General features: G+C 43.9%; 1 protein-coding gene across 1 annotated transcript in view; it reads right to left on the reverse strand.

The window, feature by feature from the left end:
• galnt10 (UDP-N-acetyl-alpha-D-galactosamine:polypeptide N-acetylgalactosaminyltransferase 10 (GalNAc-T10)) overlaps window positions 1-25,201 on the reverse strand; it is a gene marked incomplete at both ends in the record, with an annotated part of 70,813 nt that overhangs the window by 22,751 nt on the left and 22,861 nt on the right. The window contains 4 exons of the mRNA XM_079214007.1: window positions 861-1,044; window positions 1,304-1,489; window positions 19,595-19,761; window positions 24,640-24,778. Coding sequence (XP_079070133.1) covers window positions 861-1,044; window positions 1,304-1,489; window positions 19,595-19,761; window positions 24,640-24,778 — 676 coding nt within the window. The remainder of the gene's footprint in view (window positions 1-860; window positions 1,045-1,303; window positions 1,490-19,594; window positions 19,762-24,639; window positions 24,779-25,201) is intronic.

Here is a 25,201-nt window from a genome sequence, read left to right on the forward strand (position 1 = left end):
AATGTCAAACTCAAATCACAATTCCCCCAAGGTGACAAAATAAAATAACAGACCGAAGCCCTTAATATGCATTTAACAATGAAATGAAACATTTGAGAGACTGGAAACAGCAATTTGGCATTTTGCTCAATACATTACCACTGAATCATTTTCTGTAAATCTGCAAATTGCAGAAAACATACTTCAACATTACGGTATAAATGAGGACACATGATCTTTTGACTGACTCGTCGCCTTGCTTAAATAAAACTACTGTTTTCCAGGTCAAGATAGAACCTTCACACTCCGTTAATATTAATATATTTCCATTAAGCCCAACAACAGATGTATTCTTTTTTTCAATTAAAATTAAGTTTGTTCGACATCAATACACACGGTCAATAACCCAATAAATTTGTATCACCATGTTACGATGAGTGATCTGAACAATATCATCCAATTATTGGCCAGACGCTATAACTTTTCTCCCCGAAGAGAAAGAAGAATATGAAAAGGAATCCTTACTAAAAAACGTTTTCATATAACCTGGTGCTAGTAGTATGTGTTGCCAAAGAGAGGAAGATAATCGCCACTTACCGCAGATTACAATCACACGAAGGCGGATCAATCTGACGTTTTTTGGCTTTTTAGAGGTCACTTTTAAATTGCCAGCTCAGAGTGGACAGAAGGCCAAAAAGGAGACATGCGTCAATGTAGTCTAATGCTTTGGAGACTGTTAAGCCCCAAACTGCAGCCCTGTCATTGTCCATCCTGTGCAGCACGCGGGTGCAATAGTCGATATGAGGATGAATGTGGAAACACAATTAGACAATCAGGGTTCAAATCCTCTAGCAAAAGAAAAAAGAAAGATCTGCACTCACTCGAAGGGTTCACTGGAGTCATCCTTTTGCAGCTCCGGAGGGATGGGTATCCGTTTGTAGTACATTTCCCAGTCGAACGCCCCTCGCATGGCGTCCCCCGCCTGCGTCTCGTAGCCGAAGTTGTCGTGGTCGATCACGTCGATCATCGGACACACGATGGTCTTCCTGTTCTGGGCAATTCGGTCTGAGAGAAACAGACACAGGCAGATGGGGTTGGGAGACAGTTAAACAAATCGATGGGCGTGTCTTCAAAGATCGCATGTAAATGCAAAACGTGTAAACCTCAGTAGGCCGACGGAACAAACGACACTTCCATGTTTTTCTACATTATCAACAAACGAGGCAATTTCAGCAACTCATCACACGGTCACAATAAGGATGCATGTTAGTGAGAAAGTGTGGACATGTAGTGCTGATGAGTCTTGTGCTTTTGTGTTCCTCACCCATCAGCGGTGGCAGCCAGTTGACGTTGGACTCGCAGTGGGAGTCCAGGAAGGTGATGACCTCCCCTCTGGCGGCGCCGGCTCCCAGCAGGCGAGTCCTGATCAGCCCCTCCCTCTTCTTGGTCCTCAGGATGCGAACCTTGGGCAACCTCACCATGTACTCCTCGAGGGCCACTTTTAGGTGCTCTGCACAGAGATGGAGACGGGAGACGATCAGAATGGCGCTCGCATCCGAATGTTATGAGATAGATTTCACGTCTCCAAAAGAGCACAATAGGCTCGTCGGGTAAATTGGGGCCGTAGTGAGATGAAAGGGCAGTGCTTCAGAAAGTTGTCCCCAAATGGAAAAAAAAACCTTGCTTCCATGCTCTCTGACAAAGAAGATCAAACGAAAACTAAACCATTAGCAGCCACCATCAAACCAGACATCTGCCTCGGCCACATGCTCCAGACTGAAATGTGTCCCTGTAGGCCCACATCACACTCTCACCCAGACCAGAGAAAAAAAGATCACTTACTTTTCTGCAAACGGACTATATTTTTGTTAAATATATATCTTTACTGTAGTCATTAGACCGAATGTTACCCTTAAGAGAAATAATCTAACTGTGAGGAATTACATTAAATCAGCCCTTTTCTAACATGTACGGTCATAAAGCCTTTTGGTAAAACAAAATCAAATAAACTGTTGGAGTGATGCTTACGATTGTTTCACCAGACAGAATTCATAATGCCCGACGAGGGTATTACAGATACTTATCAGTTCAGTTTATTGTCTGGGAGCAAATAACACAATCATTTTTATTGCATTATATCAAAACTCTTGGTTGTCGTTTCAGATCAAAAAGTGATTCAAAGTCTTTCTCAAGCTGCAGGAACAGATAAATGTCCCGCTAGAAGGTGACAGAATTTAGAGATACAGAGCGAAAACTCGAGCCAAAAAACTGAAAGAAAGCATCAGTCAATCAAAGGGACGGCGGTACATACGCTTTTCTCCGACCTCTCCTCAGAGACGCCTAAGAAATCAATCCTTCCCCTAATGGAGGCTGTAAATCTTTCTGCTCAAAACGTCAAGTCAGTTCTGACAGGTCAATAAAAAAAAAAGAATTGGAAGCCGAACTGTAGGCCACATTTCGTTCGCTATCTGTCTGCTTGTCGCTGCGTTTTCCAAAGCCGAAACGCCGTCAACCGTCACAGAGAAACCACATGAAACAGATCATCAACCCTGGTCCAGCTGTTTCTGTGTGCCCGACGACGAAAGTGGTATTCACACTAAATTATTATGACTATTCTATTTTTAGGGAGTAAATCATCACTGTGATAAAGGCCATAATTTACACATTAAATTCTTCAGTCCTGAACATGTTGCAAAATGGTTCCAGATATCACGTTGTCCACCTTTTGAGTAGGTATACAGAGAGACAAACATTGGGAGAACCCCCTGGGTAGGTTCTGGTTAACACTTTTAGAAAGGTGGAAAGGTTCTGGGTAGAACAATTACACCATATAAGGGTCCTCTGGAGAACCTTTCATAGGGGGTTCTGGGTCGAACTGTTCACAGATGGTTCTCGGTACAACCCTCTGTGTTGGGTTCTAGATAGAATCCGCCTTAAGGGTTATTGGTGGAGCATGTATTAAACCATACATTTCCCGAGGCAGACAGACAGACAGACGCACAAACACACGATAATGCCTCTCCCTCAGAGAGACGTGACTCAGCAGTGTTTCATTTTTTAAATCGGTCTGTCTGGAACACAAACTGTTTCATTTAACCAAAGCGGTTGTCTACAACAGAGAACTTCAAAGTGCAAGACGGGCCTCCCCAGGGGGGCTCTAAACTGTTTCAGAGGAAGCTCAGTGAATGTAAGGGAGTGAGTCAAAGGCGAGTCATGAAAAATAGATGCAGTAGTTTTGGGGAATCTTTACCGCTTTTAACACGGTCCTTGGAGTCAGCATTTGGTGTAGTCTGGCTATGCTAAACAACATTATTTGGCTCTCTTGGCTCAATTTTTGAGTGTCTATGGTGTCAAATAATAACAACCAAATTACCGGATAACAATAACAACCATGAACCCACTGTGCAAATCTAAGCAAGTAAACCATTGAGGGGGGGTATTGCTATTAAATGGTCATATTATTTGATTGCATAGTTATTTTGTTGAATTAAAAACAGATGTTTTGCAATAAAACATACATTCCTAAAAGAGTGGTATCTGGAAATGTATGGTTTCAATAACAGTTTCAAAATTTAGATATCGTATCGACACTACACTCTTAATAAATACATTATAAAAAGGGCTGGTCCCCAAAGGAGAATCCTGTTTGGTTCCTGGTAGAACCTTTTAATAAATGTTCCACCAGTAACCCTTGAAGAAGGTTCTATCTAACTGTTCTGTGAACAGTTCAACCCAGAACCCCATATGAAAGGTTCTCCAGAGGACCCTTGTATGGTGTAATTTTTCCACCCAGAACCTTTCCACCTTTCTAAAAGTGCTAACCAGAACCTACCCAAGGTGTTCTCCCAATGCTTCTAACCATGCTTTTAGTTTCACAGTTTAGCCCGGTGCCCTGGGAACCACTTCCAGCAGCCTTGGGCCTCATGAGGCTCCCCAAGGGCCGGTGATGATGTGTTGCAACGAAGACCCCCAACAATCATGGTTCACAATCACCAGTTTTTGGTTGAGTGGGCTGGCAGGATTCTTTTAACACCCTGAACGATCCCTGGAGGACTCCTTTGATGAAAAGGGCTTTTGAAATGGAACCATTAGTCTAACAAAGAACCCTTGAAAAACTCGTAAAGAAGGTTATTCGGAAGCAAACAATTCTGGATAGAGCTTTAGCCTTTCAGTAAGAACCCTTTTGGATACCCAGCCCGACACAATACATACAGTGGTGATTATACTATTGATCATATTGACAAAATAACACCACCCGTATTCTTTAAACCAATGGGGCGGCTTCAAAGTCATGTCAGACAGTCTGGAAGCTGTAGCTGTTGCTTTTAGATGCTGACATGATGGTCTGGCAAGGTGTCATTAATTTAAAATGTACCTCCGCCCACCTACCTTGTGCAGGAAAATTGTTCTTCTTGACAAAAATATCAGATTTCAAACACATATATACATAGTTTCACTATTAGCTGCCCAATCGTGTCATGCAATGGAAGCCTTCACCCTGTAACTCAATTCTGAAACAAAAATATTTATATTTTAGGATTTCTGCATCTGCTTTTAAGCTCTCTCTCTCTCTCTCTCTCTCTCTCTCTCACTCTCTCTCTCTCACTCTCTCTCTCACTCTCTCACACACACACACACACACCTCACAAAAAAGGACCATTATTTGCAGAATACAGGCAGACATTAATAAAATATTGCCTCTGTTGGTGTTCCTCATTGATAGCATGTCTTACAAATGGGCCACTGTCACCGAGCAACCCCCTCCACAACCCCCAACACAACCACCTAATTGGATTCTGAATATCAGAGGAGTGGATGGAGGAAAATGTGACGGTCCTTTTTAAACCTTCACAGTCTAATCTGCAGCTGTTACAATGACAGACAGACTTTATCTCTGCTTACTCTGTTGTTTTCTTCCTGCTTCATTCTGGCTTTGCTTTTTGTCCCTCCCTTGTTCTCTCTCTTCATCTCCTCTCCGTCACTCAGCTCGTCCTTGGCCTGTTTTAATGCCGTTTGGCAGCGGTCGCCTCTTGGAGTGACGCTCCTGATTCCGACGGACAGCTGAGACACCGCAGACGGCAGGACCAGCCAAAGCCAACAAACACGAGGCCAGCAGGTCCTCAGATCTGTCTCTCCCTCCATCCTTATTTCCCTTCGCTCGCCTGCAATTTTTTTTTTAATGAGCCTGATTGAACGACAACAGCACCAAAACCCACCATTACTTCCCTGGACAAGGCTGTCCAAACCAGAATGTTTGGGCAAGACCAGATCTGACTAGACATTATTAAAGCAGAGACACAAAATTAGAGCAGGGCAGTAACTTAAGACCAGAGTGAGGAAGGCTGCCTATCAAACCGTTACAATGCTGGTTAATCCTGAAGGCCCGTTTGGGATGCAGCTGCCCAGAAGTGGGCCGGTCTCAAATGAACCAAGAAAGCTACTGCCAATAGCTTTGTGATGGGTGATGGATCATTAAACAAAAGTGAAGATACATTATTCTTGTGACAATACCATGCAGGGCAGTGGACAAGTGAAGTGACACGTTTGTAATAAGGCAAAAGATGAGCGCTACCTGTTGACTTCCAGCTTTGATTGGAGGGTGTTTACTTCTGCATCATACGAAGTTATATTGTAAGCACTATATAAACTGGTTAACAAGACCCTAGACCATAATTTTGTGCCAATATAAGGAGATTTGTATGTGTCCTGGGCGCCTTCCTTTGAAGGTTTTCCAGGCAAACCCAACTGGGTAGGAGACCCTTTGGTGGAACCCAGAACACATTGGAAAGATTACACAACTCATCTAGCTGGGGAACACCTCTGTATCGCTCGGGGGGAGCTGGAATATTTTTCTAGGGGAGAGCAGAGTCCGGACTACCTGAGCTTAGCCTGCTGCCACCGCGGCCCGATCCCGGATAATCGGCAGGAAATGGATGGATGGACCTTTAAAGCTGAAAGTCAGCAATACTGTTCACGTCCACTGTGCTAGTAAGCCACGGCAAGGTAGAATATTAGGATATATTCTTTATACCTTCTGACCGCACTTATGGGCTGTGTTATACTGGGTGTTTGTTTCTGCCTGTTGAATTTGCTTTTGCTTTGAATTATATTCTCTTTAATTAAATAAAGGATCATATGCACACCTATCTACACCATATTATTGAAGTAAAACTAATCATATTTTGTAATGTGTCGCCTGTAATTAAAAATGTAATTAATTCACCTGTACAACTAAGGTCTAATTATTCTATATTAAACTCATCCCAGAATAAATATGTGCTGCAGGGTTTTGACACTGAAACGGAGGCTGAGGGCCTCCATAAGGTCGGTGCCACCTTTAGAGGAAAGGGTGAGCCTTCACCTTCATAATACGACAATAAATCAGCCCAGTGGCTATTAACCAGTCAGAGATTGATTCAGGCTCCACTTTTACCCTACATGGGAGGGTTCTTACATAACCTTTCTAATGACAGCCAGTGAGATTAAACAAAGAACATTTGTATTGTATGTACACCACATTCAGTCGAGGAGAGGAGAGAGCGGGGAAAGGTTACCTGCGTCTAATTGTGAATGGTTAATTTGACCTGAAAAAAATTGGAATACGAGGGCTCCTCTGGTCGACGGAAAAATTGGCGGGGCAATAAATCACCATAATGAGAGCGGGCCAACGTCCGCAAACACATTAGTCATTATTAGAATGTGAAGTCCAGGACATGACGAGGGCCAAGACGACGTTGATACCCGGGTCACTGCCGTGGACCTGGTTTACCGAAATACTGGAACATTTGCTGCCCTCCATCTGTGTCTGCTTCGGGAATGCCTTGCATCTTTCCTCCATTCATTAGAACTCAGTTAGAAACACCAAAAACTACGTGAAGAAGGAAACGCATCACGGCGTGGCCAGCTGTGCTCCACACGTGTCCAACGAGGGAAATGCGGTTTTTAATGACAATTTATCATTATCAGTTCATTTGGGTTCAGAAACCAGGGGCATGAATAATCCAACACCTGCTATATTTTCTGTCTAACGGACAGTTCTTCATCGCCCTACTGGAGACTTGTATTTATTTATTTATTTTGGGTGAGGCGAAGGGGGATTTTCAATTCAATTAACCTCAAATTATGGTGGATCCAATATGGCATCCAAATCTCGTTTTTCCAAGGTGCTGGATTACTTCCCAGAAGTCTTGGCACGACACCAAAGAGCCAAGCTGATAATTTATTCCCCCCTAAATGTTCAGCTGCTCCTGTGAACGTCCTGCCTTTTTGCCGAATGCCAGGCCTGGAATATTTGAAGCGTCTTTTTTGCAACAGTCGTTAAAAAAGAAAAATAGAAAGAAAAGGAAGCCGGGGGAGAGTCTGTGATGATACAAGCTGGTCTGGGGGGAGGGGGGGGGGGGGTTGAAAGCACACTCCCCTCTTTCTCTTCTCCAGTCACACAAGAATGCATGCAACTTAAATAGCCACTGAGGTGATGATAGGAGATGTATTACAGATAGATGTGCAGTTTGCCTTCGCGACTGAGAAAAGCAGCGTTTTAGAGGACAGGATGGACGATTTCATGTCTCTGCCTTCAAGCACAGCACCGTTATAGCAGAGGCTCACACACACACACACACACACACACACACACACACACACACACACACACACACACACACACACACACACACACACACACACACACACACACACACACACACACACACCTCTGACATTGCTATCAGCGGGGCGGACCTGCTGCTGCATGTTTGAAATTGAAGGTCCCACTTATTTATTTAAGATATATGTATTTTCTTTTTTGTCACACATTTCCTACTTAATCTCAACCGGTCGAATGCAACAGAACAATTAAAGTATGTCGGGGGTACTGGTGGGACGAGGCTAGGTAAGAATAAAACAAAAACTCTTCGACAAATGGTTCATGGGTTATGAAAGGGAGTGGGACTATAGTGTTTATTGGCATGTACATGTCTTCAGGCCTGGACATTTAATAAAGTACAACAACTTCCTATTTTATGGCGAAATCTATGGCAACAATGTTGTATGAAAACGCAAAACACGTCATCGTTTTTCCTCTCAAAGGTCAAATATGAGGCAAATCTGATTCATTCGCCAGGAGGGTTTTGTAAAAGTAAAATGCATGTAAATGGAAAACATTTTGACTGAAATTGCACAATTCAAAATGGCAAACTTTCGGTTGGGTTCATGGTCTACTTGTTATTCAAGAGTTAAAAGACAGACATTGGGAGTTAAGAGGCGACATGTACGACCGGATTGTTTCAGCAGTAATCAGTTAACAAACTAATTTAAAACCAATCAAAAAGCTGAATCATCATCAGACGATAGCTGGTTGGTTCTCAGGATGCCTTTTGGCCAATCAGTTCTGTCTCTTTTGCTCTCCATTCAACACAAAAGCCTGCTCCAACGTGATTGGTTTATTTTTTCCCGGACTTCAGACGGACATCAAGTGGCCTACGATGCCAACACCGTGTCCCGTCGCATACATGTTCTACATATGAACGCATAATCTGTTTATAGAGATCATTCTCAAGAGAAGCCAATTTGCTTTAGAATGCTGCTACAAGGTCGTAAATGTCGTATGAGGTTTCATGAGGAATCGGATTCTTGAATTTAAACAAAGGAATATACTGCTTCTGGGCCAAGTGGCATAAGGATGTCAAACTATGCATAGTTGTGCACAACAGAAAGATAAACTCAAGCTCAATGCCGGGTGCTCAGAAGAATTTTCTATTTGCCTGCAGATAGTAAAGGGTAACATTCACAAAATGAAGCGAAGCAACAGAAAGACCAACTTCATAAAGACAGAACAGTAACAGAAACGGAGATGGAGTCACTGTTAGTCACCGTTAACACGGCAGCACTGATGTTGTGTTCACTCTAAATCTCCGAAACCTCATCCTGTCGAGCCGCGCTCGTACCGCTGTAAAAATATCCCCGTGGGGATTGTTAGTACTTGAGAGTCATTGTCAGAGTCGGAACAGCAGCCTGCCAGCTCAGACCCGCGAGTTTGAGTTCTCTCACACATGCTGGCGTCGAGCTTCTGTTATGAAAGGACGATGAGAAAAAAAGAAATCTTTTTCCAGGAAGCATAATCTCCTTTTTAAGTTTCAAAATCCAAGCGGCCCCATATTAAGAAGAGCTATCAAGTTGTTATCAATGGGTTATGAATAAATTATGACATATTTCCAACCATATGTGGCCCAACATGAGGTTCCAACCCCAAATTTGAGGAACTCAAATGCCCATGCAGGTGTCAGAGCATGTCAAAGCAAAGCCCCATCTACAGAAACTCTAGCATATGGATCTAATAGTCTTTCTTGATTTAGATGCAGTTTCTTACACTTCCTGTAAAGCATTTAAGTGCTCCTCTCCAAGTGCTTTGGGATTGTCTAAGTTATAGACTCTTCTCTTATTGTACTTCTAAGGGATTCTACCTCTGGACTTTAGCCGTCCTACGGTATCCTTATAGCTGGAGACAGATTTGTGTTATCAAGAGAAACCACATCTTTGATATTTCCAAACCATCTCCAATCTGAATCACTCTAATGCCCAATGTATTTAATTATTACATTGTTTTTAAACCAAAATAAGAATAAAATCCACAGAAGGTGAACAAGGGTGAGGAGAGAAGGGGAAACGGAGAAGACTACAAGCAAAGGCAGGAAGATGAAGGAAAAGAAAAACAGAGAGTCACAGAGAGGAAAGAGAAGTGTGGCTCGGTGTGTATTAAAGCCCATCTTCACAGCCGTCATCAATCGCGGCACTGTGGTCAGATTAATAAAACATCAGCCTCCTCCTACTGAAAAGCAGAACCTTCAGCTAATGTACAGCAACGCTCCGATGTTCCCTGAGCCACCATTCGTCTTTCCAAGCTTTTTGCCACAAGCTGAACAGGGGGGCTATTACAACACAGTATTAAGTCTTTAGCTCGAACACCACCCCGCCTCTCATTGGCCGCTTCCCCATCATCGCTCGTTTCCTCCCCCTTTTCTTTTGCCTCCTGCCTAATGGTTAATGTGTGTTTATGATTGTTTTGGCACTAAGATTGGCCCCATTAGGCTGGCAGGATGCCAGCTACTTCCGCTGTTACAGACGCTAACGACGCTCCTCAGGGAGAGAGTCCTATTCTCATTTTAAACTTCAATTAAAACAGAAACAATAATAATAACACTGCGTTCCGCGCTGCGAGGTTGGTCCTGTACGGGGGAAACAATGGCTTTGGAGCACTGCGTGACTTGAGGCGCGCACGCATTGTGTCGGAAGGGGAGGCGGGGCGTTGGATAACGTCACACTCAGTTTTTAATATCGCAACTAAATTAATTTCTGAGGAGCAAATATCGCCAAAGACAACTCCCCCAATGTGGCGTTCTCTCTAAATCTCTCCCTCTCCGCTAATATGCCTGGACACTTACAGGTGCTAATGAAGTCAGCCTCCTCGGAGATCAGCTATCATCTCAAAAGTAAAAAAAAACACCACTTGCTACAATATGATAACGTGCTCCATTAATTTGTGTAGCCTCTCGTGTGAAATCACCACCTTTTGCCCCCGCGGCCCTGAACAGAACAGCTTTACTGAAGAAAAAAAGGAAAGCAGAACTTGGCAGAGAGGAAGGAGTAAAAGGAAAAGATGCTCCGAACGTTGGATTAATAGTGTTTAAATGTGTCTCGTTGCTGTGAGGAGATAAGTAGAAACCCTGACCCCGGAGAATGAGTAGATCCTGTGTGTGTCTATAAAGAAACACTACGAGAGCACGTCACATGAACAAATACGTCTTGAACAAACAACTCGGGGAAAAAAGCCACAGCGGTGCCTGCACAGACGGGAAGTTTGAGAGAAAACCATTCCGAAGGACACACTTTTAGAAAGAGCTCAATGATGGGACTGGAAAACACCAGAGCTCGTCCCTCGTCCTATTCAATTCAATTGTAAATCAGTAGACCACAGGAGGACGGTTCCCCGGGAAATTTGAAGAAACTTTACATAAAAACAGTCATCTGTAAGGGCAACCCCGTCTCGCAAAAGAAAAGCGTAAAATCGAGAAAAAAAAAGCGTTGGCCTACCTTTCAATCAAATCCAATCGGTCATGTCTGTAAAATGAGGTTCCAACAGGAAACGTTTCACATAAAAGAAACAAAGATGTCATTCTATGAGGCGTTTAGCGACCCCAAAGATCCTCTTTTGGATGAACTTGAACGCACCCCCTCATAGAAAGGCACATTTAACTTTGGACAGGTGAATACAAAAGCTAACTCAATTTAACACAAAGCTTTTCTTTACTATTATTCCATTCGGTCTGTCGGAAATCAAACAACCAATTACAAAAATAGCATTTAAAATAATGAAATGTGACATTTTACATTTCGAATTGAGGCAGCAGTGTCACTGATGACATCCACTTCGAAACTTTATTTTGGGAGACGATGATGATGAATGACCTTTCCGGTATGCGTGGTCAGCGGTACCACCGGGGCACTGCAGGTCTGCTGTTGAGTCACTGCCACAAAGAGTGTCATCTGCACTCTCCTCGTATCCCCCCCACCCCCACTTCAAGTGGCATCACGTGGCGTCGTGTGCACCCTGTGCGTCTACAGGCTCATACATGCAGATGACAGATGGTGAGCGGAGACATCCGCGGCGAAAAGTAGCCCGTCAGCTGCGCTAACCTTGAAAGTATTGGGGAGGTTGGGAAGCCGGAGTGAGCCAACGCTCACAGCGCCAGGGCTGAACATCCTCCTTTCCCCGCTGCGGAAATTCAATTACGGCCTAACGAAGAGTGAGCTGACCTCCCCTCACCGACGGCAACCCCGCCTCCTCTCAGCATTCCTGCCCTCCTCTCATGCAATCGAAAGGCAGGTTAGCGGGTCCAACTGGTTTTCAGTGGTGGCTCTGTCCTCGGGTCATCTGGCTCTCTGTCGCCCTGCAACCTGTTTAGTCCATTGCATAAAAGGTCCAAATCACTGGATATGATTTGTAATAAACCAGAGACTGTAAAAAAAGGCTTTACATTATGCACTTCTCGCCACAACTAGGAAACCACAATTGATACGCCTTAAACAAATGTTGTGTGACAAAAAACAAACTGCAGAAGAAGAGCAGAAGACATAGAAGCTTTTTTTCCCCCCACAATTCCTGACAATATAACAGTACCATTATACTGCACAAAAGACACGCTTAAGTTCTCTCTACCTTCAGCCATGATTGTGCCATTTACAAAAAGGTGCATGACTTAAAAATAGCAGCGAAAAATGACCCAAAACATAACCAAAACATGAAATACACATTATTTTTCCTGTATTGATATAGAATATAGTGTATGAAAAATCAGTAAAACACAATAATAGCAAAAGCCTAGTGACACCAGGAAATAGGGTAGCAAAACCCCCCATCTGGTGCTCACCAGATGTGTAGGTCTAGGAGATTTGTTGATGTAGAGACTACTTACTACTTGCAGGGCGAGTTGCTGAGCGGCTTCGGTTTAAGCAAAAGATGCATTTGTAACATCCCATCTTGTGTGACCACAGTGTGTCAAAGCCGCCGTTCTTCAACGGTGGGGGGTTGAATAAAGGTCGACGGTGTTGCAAAGCTTATGAGCTACAAAAAGCTTCCTCCGTTTTTGGGTAAACGTCAGCACTGCCAACATATAGTGCTCTTGGTCAACAGCACAGTTCCACGTGTCAAAGTTGAACTTGACACAAACTATTTAAGCAGATTTACTTCACCACCGCCCGCCCCTCCCCCGAGACAAACATTGATTTCCCTGCAAAACCTCCAGTCAGACAACTTTCAAACCACTAAGTGGTCAGTATTTGATATTCAGAGCATTGGTTTCCAGTGGAGTATCCCTTTAAATCCCCCCTCACCCGCACAGTGATGCCATTATGACTTCCTGGGGTTTTATCAGCAGATGACTACAAGTGCATTTACTTAAGCGGTGGATTGAGTGAAGCATTTACATGATTGGCATGATGACGTCTCTGATGATGGGGGGATATAAAAGAGGACTGAAACATTAGAAGGAGGTGTGCTTCCTCGAGTGAGGTAATACGGTTGCGGTACGTTAGTCGTTTGCCGTCAGCCGACGTGGCTTCTCGAACACGGAGGTTGTCGTGAGAGATGAGGAATTCAACCCAAACACACACACAAAGAAAGCCGCTAATGTCGTGCGTGGCGATAAACCACCTCTCCATTACCCGCTCTCATTAGCCATCCTATTCATTCCATTGTGAGGTTCCCTTTTACGTTTGTGTGTCTGTTTCAGGTCACCGTTGATTCTCTGAGCCGTCGACCTCATCGACGGAGTCATGCATTACTTAATTACCCTTTAAAGCACCCACCTCACCTCTGCTTTTTCACCTCATCCCCCGTCCGAATCTGAATGTTGTTTCATGTGTCTTGATTGCTTAATTTCTAGTGCCCATTCATTACCTGCCTCCGCACTGAACCGCACTTCCATCCCCCCTGATAACCGCCATTCAAAAACCCGTCCTGTGGGCTGGAAATTGGCAACCGGGTACACGGAACTAATTACGAGTTGAAAACACACAAACAACTCAAAATCGCTCAACGCAAACATTGAGGAAAATTATCCATATTATCTCTTTTAATACTTCATTTGGCCCCGTATTAATATTCCCCTCGTGTTAACGTTCAGCGTCCCTCCCCGTTTCTAGAGCTGTCGGTGGGATCCCGTCTGTCGCTGGACAGTGAGTGAATAATTGGACGATCAGTCGGGGGAGTCAGTGACAGGTCTCCATGGCGGGAGGTGCTCCTGCAGCGGGACTCCGTGGCCCCCCCTGAGAGGGATCGTCTCTGTCGCGGACCACAGTGAAACCTGATGGATATATCTGGGCTCTCAGTGTCCCCACTTTAATGAAACTCTAATACCAAGACGTCAAGGCCCAATGACATGCCAGAGATGAGATGTGGAAAGGAAAATATATATATATTTTTTTTTCTTTTCTTCTTGGTATTTTAGGAATTTTTAGTGACATTAATGATGTGCATTTCTAATGTAGCATTATGTTGCTGTATGATGAGTCAAAGACAATGATATCTCCTCAAGGCTGTCCAAGTGGAGTTGCACAGAACTCCTCAATGCACGATTCAAACTGTCACACAGGGACACACCAATAAACGTGGTTTATTACAGATGCTGCGTTATCAAAAAACTCAGATGAGATTGTCGAAAACCTACAGATGGCGGCCTTTCAAAACGTACAAGATGGCGACTGACTGACAATTACGGCTCGACTGTCATTTGGTGGGGGGGCGAGGGGGTACATTTCACGCCAGTACACTTGGTTTTCCGTGAGCCGTCGCTTAAAATAAAAAATACACACTTAAACCTCATCTTGGACGTTTTCAAATTCAAAAGCAACGAGCAACATGATGAGAGATGATGCTCCAACTGAAGTCAAAATTAATGTTGCTTTGAATGTGTTTTTTTATAGTTTATTTTTTTATTAGAATTAAAAAATAGAAACATTCGTCCAGAAATATCCGACATGCGCCTGTTCGTGTCCGTCGGCCGTAAGGGGCGATTATGTGTGTTTGGATTGACAGCAGCTGGAATACTACACTGCAGGAAACGTGCTCCGAGGGCCGATATGTCACAGGCAGACAGCATGTTATTAGCGGTGTTGAAGAGGAAGGAAAGTACCGAGTATATGAGCGAACCCAACTGTGTGTATGTGTGTGTGTATATATAGACATATAAATTAATGTTCGTTTTGGTTTGCAATCTTGTTCTGGTTTTTTCAAAAGGAGGGTACATTCCACGTTATTTATAGAGCAGAGTTGTAGCAGACAAAAACACAATTTATGCATTTCTCGGGGTAAAACCATGATTTAAAGTGCCGCTTTTGTGTGATTCTTTATGGAGAAATTTGGATCAACTCAAACTGTCAAAATAGAAATACATATTTTTTTCTTTACGTTCTTCAAGAATGTAACTTCCTGAAATACAGTGAATTTTGAATGCTGACCTCATCCTGTTCTAGCCTTATAATCAGACCACCACCTGAGAAAGGAAAAACTAAAATGCCCGTCTGTCTTTTGGTGGTCAGAGTGAGCATGAACCACAGCAGTTACGTTGTGAGCTGTAAAAATAAAACCTTTAGCCAAGTTGCTAAACTGCTCCACAGATCTGGAGAGGGAACTGCATCTCCGTGGGTTCCCAAACGCAATCTTCCACGTCACACTTTTCATTCCATCCATGGTCAATACATAAATATGGAAATTGCAGCTTTAGGGAAGTAAAGAAGCTATTTCACGGTGGGTTTAATAATTTAGCACACATACAATGTGGTAGTTTATTTTTTATCTCTAAAAGAAAAAATAATTCATTGTTTAAAAAATGGTTTGGCTCCCAGCCTCCTCTTCTCCGAGTGCGATATATAGATTCAGGTCTGGATAAAAAAGAGGCTCATAATACACTTTGTGATTTTCACAAGTTATCGTCGACCAGGCGCACGCTGCTCCACTTGGCGAACCAACCTCAGCTGATGGCACTTCCTTTCATCCGGAGAAGAAAAAAAGATTCATTTTTGGACCACGAGCAAGATATCTGCACAATACAAATCATAGAGACAGCAGGGATTTTGTTTTCCCTCTTCTGTAGTCCAAGCCCTCACTCAGAACCCAGCAGGTGCTGTGGGTGCATGGTAGTATTTCCTATAGAGGCTACTGGAGAGGGATTGGTCACTCTGGCTTTTTTCTATGATAGATTTCTGTTTTTATGATTGTTGAATGTCAGTGCGAATAGAACAAAAAACAAAACAACAGTTGCTCTTTGATTGCGGTGCAGACACAGAAACCTGACATTTACTGCCGTCAACAATCTTTCCCTGGGTGAAGTTTCCAGAGTCAATAGCAGCAGAGATTAGCACTGAAGTTGAAAGATTCCACTTAAGAAGCTTTTTTATTATTATTATTATTATTATTATTATTATTATTATTATCTGATCCCTGGAAGAGACGAATATCGCACTCACATGTAACATGTATGGCAGCCCAAGTGGGACAAAATGAGGGACTAATGCCGTAACTCGCAACTTTTGTGGTCAGATCTTTGAAGAGAAATCGATAAGGGACATTAAATAAAAAGGTAAATCAAACAAGACATCGTGAACGTGAAGGAAAAGTAAAGATAAGAGGAGAGGAAGGAGACATTGAGGAAGATGGGGCGAGGCGATAAAGACAGCAGGTTTCAGTGTTTGCATGTTTTCCACGAGTCAGTGTTCTGCCTGAATGAACTGCCGAGGCAACACAGAAGGCGAGCGTGGGCGAGAGAGAGAGAGAGAGAGAGAGAGAGAGAGAGAGAGAGAGAGAGAGAGAGAGAGAGAGAGAGAGAACGGAGAGCGACGAAGGATTGAGATCATTTCACATTAACAAGGGGGATACTTATTGAAAAATAGGTGAATATTGCTCGATGTTGCCTCAGTTAGTGTTCGCACACACATAAGCAAGCACACACACACACACACACGCACACGCGTATGTAGGTGGAAAACAGGAACTCAATCATCACTCACAGGTGAGATTTTCTTATTTTGCTGCTGAGCAGCTTGTGCAGAGAAAAAAAAAGTGTGCGGAGGTGCAAACCGACAGATTGTGTCATTTGGCGAATGCAAATATTGTGCAGCACTATATTTACCACTTTTAGGTTTCCAATTTACATGACATTGTGGAAAATCGTACAATACTGTAGTATGGGAATAGGAGAGGAGCTTGACTTGTTCAGGGCATTTTCATCTACAGCGACTGACAGGGTTCAACATTGAGGAAATCAAATTAAAAAAAATTCAAAAGAAAAATTTAAACCGTTTTTTCTCCAGAAGTTGATGATGGACGTAGATATGGAGCGAGCCGCTTCGCCTCCTTCTCCTCTATGTCTGGGGTTGCACATGTGCAGTGTACCGATCGGGCACTCCTGGAGGGAGGAGTTTAGTTGGGTCTCAGTCGATTACGATCTCTTCCGTCAATCAGTCATCCTTTATGCTTTATGCATTTCCTTAATCATCCCGGTTTAAAATGTTGCTTCCATGTAATTATTTCTGGTGAAACTTGGATCAACTCATTTATTAAATTCAGTCTAGTTCTTTACAACTTCTGAAGAGACATTATACATTTTTTTATTTCACGGCTGGATCAAGCAGCAACAAGCGCCCTGAGCAAGCTGACAGAAGCAGAGTTTTTCGAACGGTGCGTACCAGTCTGTGAAGTGAAAAGACTTATAGAAAGCCGGGCACAGCAAGAAGTAAACAAATATAGAGACTCCCGATGAAAGCCATCTGACCCCTGCCTTGAATCTGATGATCCTCGACGCGCAGCGGAAACCCCGACTGACACCATCAGAGCTCCTCGCGGCTCAAACTCTGCTCTTCTGTTCTTTGTAGCATCTCAGGCTTTCTGTTTACCTAAAAAAGCACAGCGGTGCTTTATCGCGGGTTCACACTTGTGATCAGACCGTGGTGAAGGTGAAACAGTTTGAAAGAAGAAAGAAAAGAAGAAGAAGAAGCCGTCCACAATCCGCCGGAGACTTTGCAGAACTCAAATGGAGGAAAGACAACACAAAGCACAAAGTTCACTTCAAGAAAGCGCACCAAGCATCCAGGCAAATATAAATCACCGGTTAGTCTTTGAGTCAAATAGGAATAGTTTTTATTTTTTTTTTTTTTTAAAGGAGAAAAGAGGCTGTTCCTGCAACTGCAGCAAGGCTATAATTACACAACATAGAAACCGGGTGCTAATTAGCACCTCAGAAGAAAGAAACCTGCACTCGGAGAAAAAAAACGAAAGCATCTCATCAATTGTTTATCTTCTTCGTGATGGCGGTGAGGATCAGATAAGTTGTTGCTGTCGACATCAGCATCAAGACGAGAGAGACAAAGTGGGTTTTAACGGCGGCCATTGGGTGTATTTTGGCGCCCGAGTGAGAGGATAGGTGCACACAGGTAGGAGGGTCATTGACAAGGCTGTGGTATTTATATATATATATATATATATATATATATATATATATATATATATTTTTATATATATATATATATATATATATATATATATATATATATATATATATATATATATATATATATATATATATATATATATATACACATATATACATACATACATATACATATACACACACACAAATACCACAGGAGGAAGAACAAGCAACGGCGAAAACAGGGACAAGAGATTTCTTTGTTCAGGCCGACGACGAGGTCGAACTGTTGTTCAGAGTTATGTGACATGGGGCGCAACAAATCAGGGAAGGAACTCGTAAAGGCCACCTGAACGGCACCATCGCATGATGCAAATGACACCAGAATGCTAAAAAAAAAAAAAAAAAAACACACACGTCGTAGAACTCATCAGACGACCATAACGGAGTGACCTCGTCGGGATTACAGAAACTCAATGATCCTGTGCATCACAGTTGCTTTTGTGTTATTCTCAAACGCTACTGTGTCACATTTGAGGATATGATAAGACCCTTTTGAGACATGAAATACTCCAGAATTTCATCTCTGAATGTCCCATATAAAACAAATGTCCCTCTCTCGCCGTCTCTCTTCATATATCTTTAGTGGAATATTTAATATCTATGGAGATGGAGAAGTGAGCAGGAAATTATGCATCCCACAGTGGCTATATGAACCACGCTTAATGAATGAATGAATATCCTCCGCTCAGACGCCGGCGATAATATTGCACTTGTCCCCCCTGATTTATCATGCAAGGGTTCAAAGCTGTGCATTAATGGACTGATTAAACCGCCTGTGTGAGAGCGCCAATCCGCACCGGAGAGTGGATTATTCTCTCGCTGACCTCGCTATTGCTGGCCGGGGTCACCCGACGCCCTCCTCATCATCATCATCATCATCATCATGCCCACCACCACCATGTGTTCAGAGGTCTCCGCGGTCTTTAGCTCCAAACACGAACATCCGTGTAGCCTGTGAGGGCGTCGCATTGAAAACTAATCTACAGTTAAACAGCATCATAGTGTGTGAGACTCGGTAAACTCTACGAGGAAGTCGTGTCTCGTAGTTATTCAGACCCGTTTCAAACCACCTGCAAGTTCCGCACGCTCGCACACGCACACGCACACGCACACACACACACACACACACACACACACACACACACAGAGCTCTCTGGTGTTGTAATTAAATAACCGACTGGGCCGATTAGGTGCATTCCTGCAACACTGGCTTACAACTGTGTGTGTGTGCCTTTTCCCTCCTCTGTCTGCTTATGATGTACAAAAGCAAGCACATCTTGTGATCCCATCTGGGTCTCTGCAGAAGCTGGCTAATGCTTTTCGCTTCTGAACAGCTCATTATTTGTACAACAGTCACCATCGACACTTGCAAACAAATGACTCAGTAGTTTGTGTGTGTGTGTGTGTGTGTGCGTGCGCGTGCATAGGCACGAAAGAAGGAAGGAGACAGAGGAAGAAAATACCACAGTCCACTTAAAAGTCTCTAGCAAGCCCGTACTGACAGCAGCAGAGCTTGTGTATCTGTGTGGATGTGCGTGTGCGCATGTGCGTGTGTGCGTCAGATGTGTCCTCTGTACCTTTGTCGCTGAAGTCGTCCACCAGGATGATCTCAGCGATGAGCTGTGGGGGCGAGCGGTTGAGCACGCTGTGAACGGTCCTCAGCAGCGATGACCAGCCCTCGTTGTGGAACGGGATGATGACGCTGGTGTTGGGCAGCTTCTCTCCGTACTGCTTCAGCTTGCAGCTACACATACACACACACACACACACACACACACACACACACACACACACACACACACACACACACATAGCAGTTATTATTGAGGAAATCTAAATATCGTAAATGCCGGGAAAAAAAAGTAAATGAAAAGCGAAAACAGTCTGGTTGAGTTCAGAAAATGACATCACTTTACTGTGATGCAGATGATATAGATATATTGGCCAGCCCTACTATTGGATTTGTTCTTATGCAGTTTGGTACACTTTCACACTCTCCTACATAATACATTAATCAGCAACAGATCATAATGTCAAGTTTATGTCATACAGCATGCCAGGATGTGCCTCAGCTGTACTGATGCTAACAAAGCCCAATAAGTATGTGAGTATGTGCACGTCAGCATGCTCACGGTCAGCGTGTTAACATGCCAGCAGGTGTTTACATCATGTTTGTTTCCCCTTGAATGTCCATTTCCAGGTTGTGGATCTTCTCTCCTCGTGACATTTTGCTCTGCCGCTATCTAGACTACTGCCTTTTGGAAACCGAATACCGTGATACCGCCAGAATCGTACAAAATGCCGTGATGTGAATTTTTGGCCATAGCGACCAGCCCTAATTTATATGCATATTGATGCGTGTTTGACTCAATCCCTTAACGATACTCTTTGCTTTAAACCGCAGCATTTACTTTAACTGTTGGTCATCAAACACCCATATAGTATTTTTATGCGTTTTTTTTTAATTATGTTTTCTAAATGCTAATTGTGGGAATTTAAGGGAATCTTCTGGAAGCAGGGACGCTGCTCTTCCTTTCCGCCGGTGCACCGCGGTGCTCTCAACCAGCCAAACCCCGAACAATGTGTTGCTCTTTTAATAAGATGTAATGAAGCAAAGCACCTGCTGGCCGGCCTCTTTCTCTCTCTGAGAAGTCGAGGAGGAATTTGTAGAGACATTAATTGTCTCAGAGTCTCTCAGGCCTGTCTGGCTGCCTGAAACTCTCCGTCTCTCCCTCCGTCTCTTTGTGTCTCTCTGTCCGTTTCTCCGCCCCGTCATTCAGTCAGTGATTGAGAGTGAGAGAAATGGATGAATGGATGGATGCCGCTGGGAGGTCTGAGCCCACTGACGACTGGTGTGACACCCGGTTGTCAGACACCCGTCACTCTGCTGTCACTTTGACCGATCAAACAGACACACCTGCTGCTCCCCCCCCCCTCCCCCTCCATCCAGTGCACCACCTATAGCTAGCTAGCTAGCTGGCTGGCTGGCTGTCCTGGGTGAAGCTGGAGGACCTCGGAGGTCCTGAGCGGCCCTGATGAGTGATTTCTTCGGTCCAGCAGAGAGGATTTTCAGTGTTGGACACAACAGTCAGGTCAGACTTTCACCACCGCATGATTGAATAATTGAGGCAAAGGCAGCTGAAGTTTGTGTCTAGGTTTCCTTATTTTACAGTATTTCGTAATGTTCAATTGTGTTTCACTTTCAGCACAATTCAAACGCTTCGTCAACGCTGACCACAAACAGCATACATATCAATCCAAATTTCTTTGCCAAGTTCAACGTACAGTAGCTCAATCTGGAAGATAAGCTGTTTCCACATTTCTCTTGTCCGTGCTCTTCTGGGCGATGAACGCACCAATAACGCTCGCTCACCCTCCGAATCTCGGAAGAGATAACGAGAAGAAGAAAGTCTAATTTTAATCGTTCGTCGGCTCCACCTCGGAGCTCACAAAAGTATCAGCTACAGCTAATTGTTTGTCGTCGTGTTGTCATGTATGAAATCTGTATGAAGAACGTGCTGCAGCACGTGTTGTCCGAGGGTTGCTGGAACAACTGCATGCTGAAAAAAAAATGTTTGATGGCAGACGTCTCGTCAGGTCACGGGGAAGTGGGAGATTTATAAATATGGAAGGGAAAAAAAATGCCAGAGAACATGTTGAGAAGTGTTGTCCCGGGGAGACCTTAGGAGTGAAAAAAATACATATTTTTCTCATTTTTTAAATGTCTTTCTACATGAAAGTAAGAGGGGGAGGTCAAGAGAAATGTAGCCGGAGAACGCTGGAGGCGGATCTGTGACGAATGGGGTTCAGCGAGGTCCGAATCTGCTTAGCGGACGATATTTATAGTGTTGCTGAGTGTGTTCACGCTCAGTGTTTTGTTCTTTAATGAGTCAGAGGAGAGCTGGAAGAAACCGGCAGCAGTCTGTACTGCAGCCACAGGTCTGTATGGCTCATCGTATCCAACAGCGTCTCAAGTAACACAGCACATAGCAACACTAGTCTAAGCTTCAACTTAAATTGAATGGAAACTGGAGAGCGGAGTCTGAAGTGCAAGACAAATTTGAACCCGTTAGTAACGACGTCGTCAGATCCCTAAAATCATGAGGGCTCACCTTCTGGAGGAACAACACTTAAATGGTCAGAGTGTGACATCATCAACAAAGACTGGTTAGGTGCTCAAACCAGAAGAGGACTCCCTGATGTCTTTGGTGACCTCCTCACCTTCCCTCTAAATGTCCATCTCTACCCACGGAAAGTACAAAATTAATAATCGGCGCTTTGCAATGACGGAGTACAATGAACATGGCGACAACTGCTTGAAAACATCTTCCTCGGCTCCGGTGCAACACACACACAAGCACGTCTATCAGTTCTTCACACCCTGGTGCACACAGAGGGGGAGGGGGGGTCATGGGACGTCAAGACACTGATAATTGCTGTCCAGAACACGGTTTAAAAAGTACACGGGTGTCGCATAGGGCGACCAGCTCCCGTCGGCGAGGAGAGCGACTCGTCTCCTGTGAATAGACCAGGCAGGTTGTTAATTGGAACCATTGTTCCAAACAGCGCTCGTTGTAATGAGTTGGGACCGATCCAGCGTGAAAAAATTAAAAGTTGTAAACAATGCTGTAAGTAGGGGGGGGGTTAGTGTCGGTGGCTACCTGTTTAATTCCTTAAATCGCCAATTATTTGGTGCTTTTGATGCCTGCAGGGAAGTCATATGAAGGCATAGCTGTCTTTTTAGGTGTCAAAAACACTGGCCATTTGCTTTCAAAGCTTTGTATGCATTTTTTTTTGGCTTGGAAAGTGGGTTCAATACATGTGCTGTATTTATTCAGCGCCTCAAAGTGCTTTGCCCTGGACGTCAACATTCACCCACTCACATTCACACGGTACACTGATGGCGGAGTCTGCCATGCAAGGTGCCAACCTGCCCACCAAGATGTAATGTAAACACTCCCGCTCCTCCGATTAGTGGGCGACCTGCTCCACGTCCATGAAAACGGCCGCCCTCTTCACTCTCTTATTGTTCTGGAACATTTGAAACAGCAGTCAGGTCCATTTAATGTTCACGTTTACAGCTTTAAAGACAATTCTAAAAAAGGCCCTTTGCACTTCACAGAAGACGTCCTGGTTAAACCATAACATAACAAAATACGTGCATATAGTGGCGCCCACATTTCTCTCTCAAAGTTCAAATCATCAGAAAACTCTAAATTGTTTCTGCTACTTGACTTCCTGTCTCCTGGAAGAAGAAAAAAACTGATTTCCCAAGCCGGCCCTGCAATCAGGCTGCCCTCTTGTCCAATAGACAAGCTTATTTTTTGGGCCACAACAACCATCTGTCACAAAGTGCTGGGAGTCTGCAGGTTTTCAATCCAACCAAAGGCTGCACCAGGTGATTCATTTTTTTTTCTTCCTCTCCCCTCTCTCTCAGGTTGATGGAGTGCCAATCTGTGAAATAACCCGCTGGAATGAAAACCTGCAGTCTGTCCCGGCCCCCGTTCCTGCCCCCTATTCAGATGAAACTGCTCGTACAAACGCAGAAGATTTATTTCTTTGTGGGAGAACGCCAGTTTTGCCTGAGGATACTGGCCACTTTGCTGGAAATTCTAAAAAGGAAGTGCTTTTTGTGTGTGTGAATGTTCACCATTGCACAGTCCATAAAAATGATGTGGCCGATTGACATGAGATGAGAATCGCCATCATGGTTCAGCTGGAACTGCACTGAAGGAGATCATTCTCGAGCCTCGTTGCCGGAACTTTCCCCAGAGACAAGAAACCTTTTGAGGAACTCCTTGCGTTTCGACCTCAGGGACCCGGGTCGAAATTTAGTTCTGGGGATATTTTACCAACCAAAAAATGTCCTCGTCAGGGGGTGGTACATCCCTAAAGTACAGTACATTTCAGGGCGGGGTTTACAGGGACGACTCTGGTTGATTAGTCAAACTCCTGTTCCGACCAAGGAAGTACCCTGGAACAATTCAGGACCGTCTCAGGGCGAGGAGAGAGCGTTTCACTTTGCTTTCGGCCCACTCGGTAGACGATTCACTGAGGATTTATTTTACTACTCTGCATTTCACACCTTATTAAGTGCATCGGTAAATCCTATGAAGCAGTAAATGCTGTCGCAGTGAGATGAAACCTTCAATTTATTTTTTTTATTTTTTTTATTCTACGTCATTTTCAAATGAAATAGGCGAGCATTTGTGTTATACTCTCAACTAAAATACACCAGTGAGTCAAGATCTCTCCAAAAAGCAATAATGAAAGTGGAAAATAAGCGTTTGCCTTCACCTTAACAAGCAGGCCAGAGGTGTCATAGTTACGCTCCAATGTGTGAGTGCACCTATGACTCTAAAGACTCGTGCACTTGCAGGAACCCAGAAGAAGTGCAGTGATGTTCAAACCTGTTTGGTCCAATTTCAAACATTGTCAACACATGAAGTGTTCAAAGGTCCGTTCTTTAATCCCTGAAGTTAAAACTGACCAGACCTCCACCTCTTATCTGTCCCTCTCTCTCTCCAAAGGCTCCCTCCCTAAACACACACACGCGCACACACACACACACACACACACACACGCACACGCACACGCACACACACACACACACAGGACTCACTTTGGATGGCGGATGTCGGGCACGGAGCGGTTGAGGGAGATCCGGTCGCTGACGTAAATGTTGAAGCCATTCTCCCGATAGGCCTGGTCCACCCGGTCAGCGTCTGTCAGCGGGAACGCTTTCCCCTGTTCGCCATTCCCTGAATTAAAAACATGACCAGAGTTCACGTCACAGATTCATGAGGAGACGAACGAAACCTCAGTGTACCTTCTCCACAAAAAAAACAAGAAACGTTGGGCAAAGAACAAGTTGTGGGTTAAAGCTGCAGTTAAAAATGTGATACTATGAACCAGATTTGTTTACAACGCTGTCTGTATAAATCATGAAACAAAATGAAATGAAAATCAACTCTAATTGCTGAATATATCTGTACAGTTTCATCTTGTTTAATTTATTTAAAAAAAGGAGAATCAGGGGTCTGCGCTGGATACCCAGAGAACCCCAAAAACGTTGATCATCATTCACAGGCGGTGAACACAACCTTTTAGCCTTTGAGGGCTCATTTCAGGGATGAACACATTTACGCTCATTTACACTGTTTCTTTAGAGGCTGATTTCCCCG

The sequence above is a fragment of the Taurulus bubalis genome, assembly GCF_910589615.1.
Source record: "Taurulus bubalis genome assembly, chromosome: 2".
Classification (NCBI taxonomy): Eukaryota; Metazoa; Chordata; class Actinopteri; order Perciformes; family Cottidae; genus Taurulus; species Taurulus bubalis.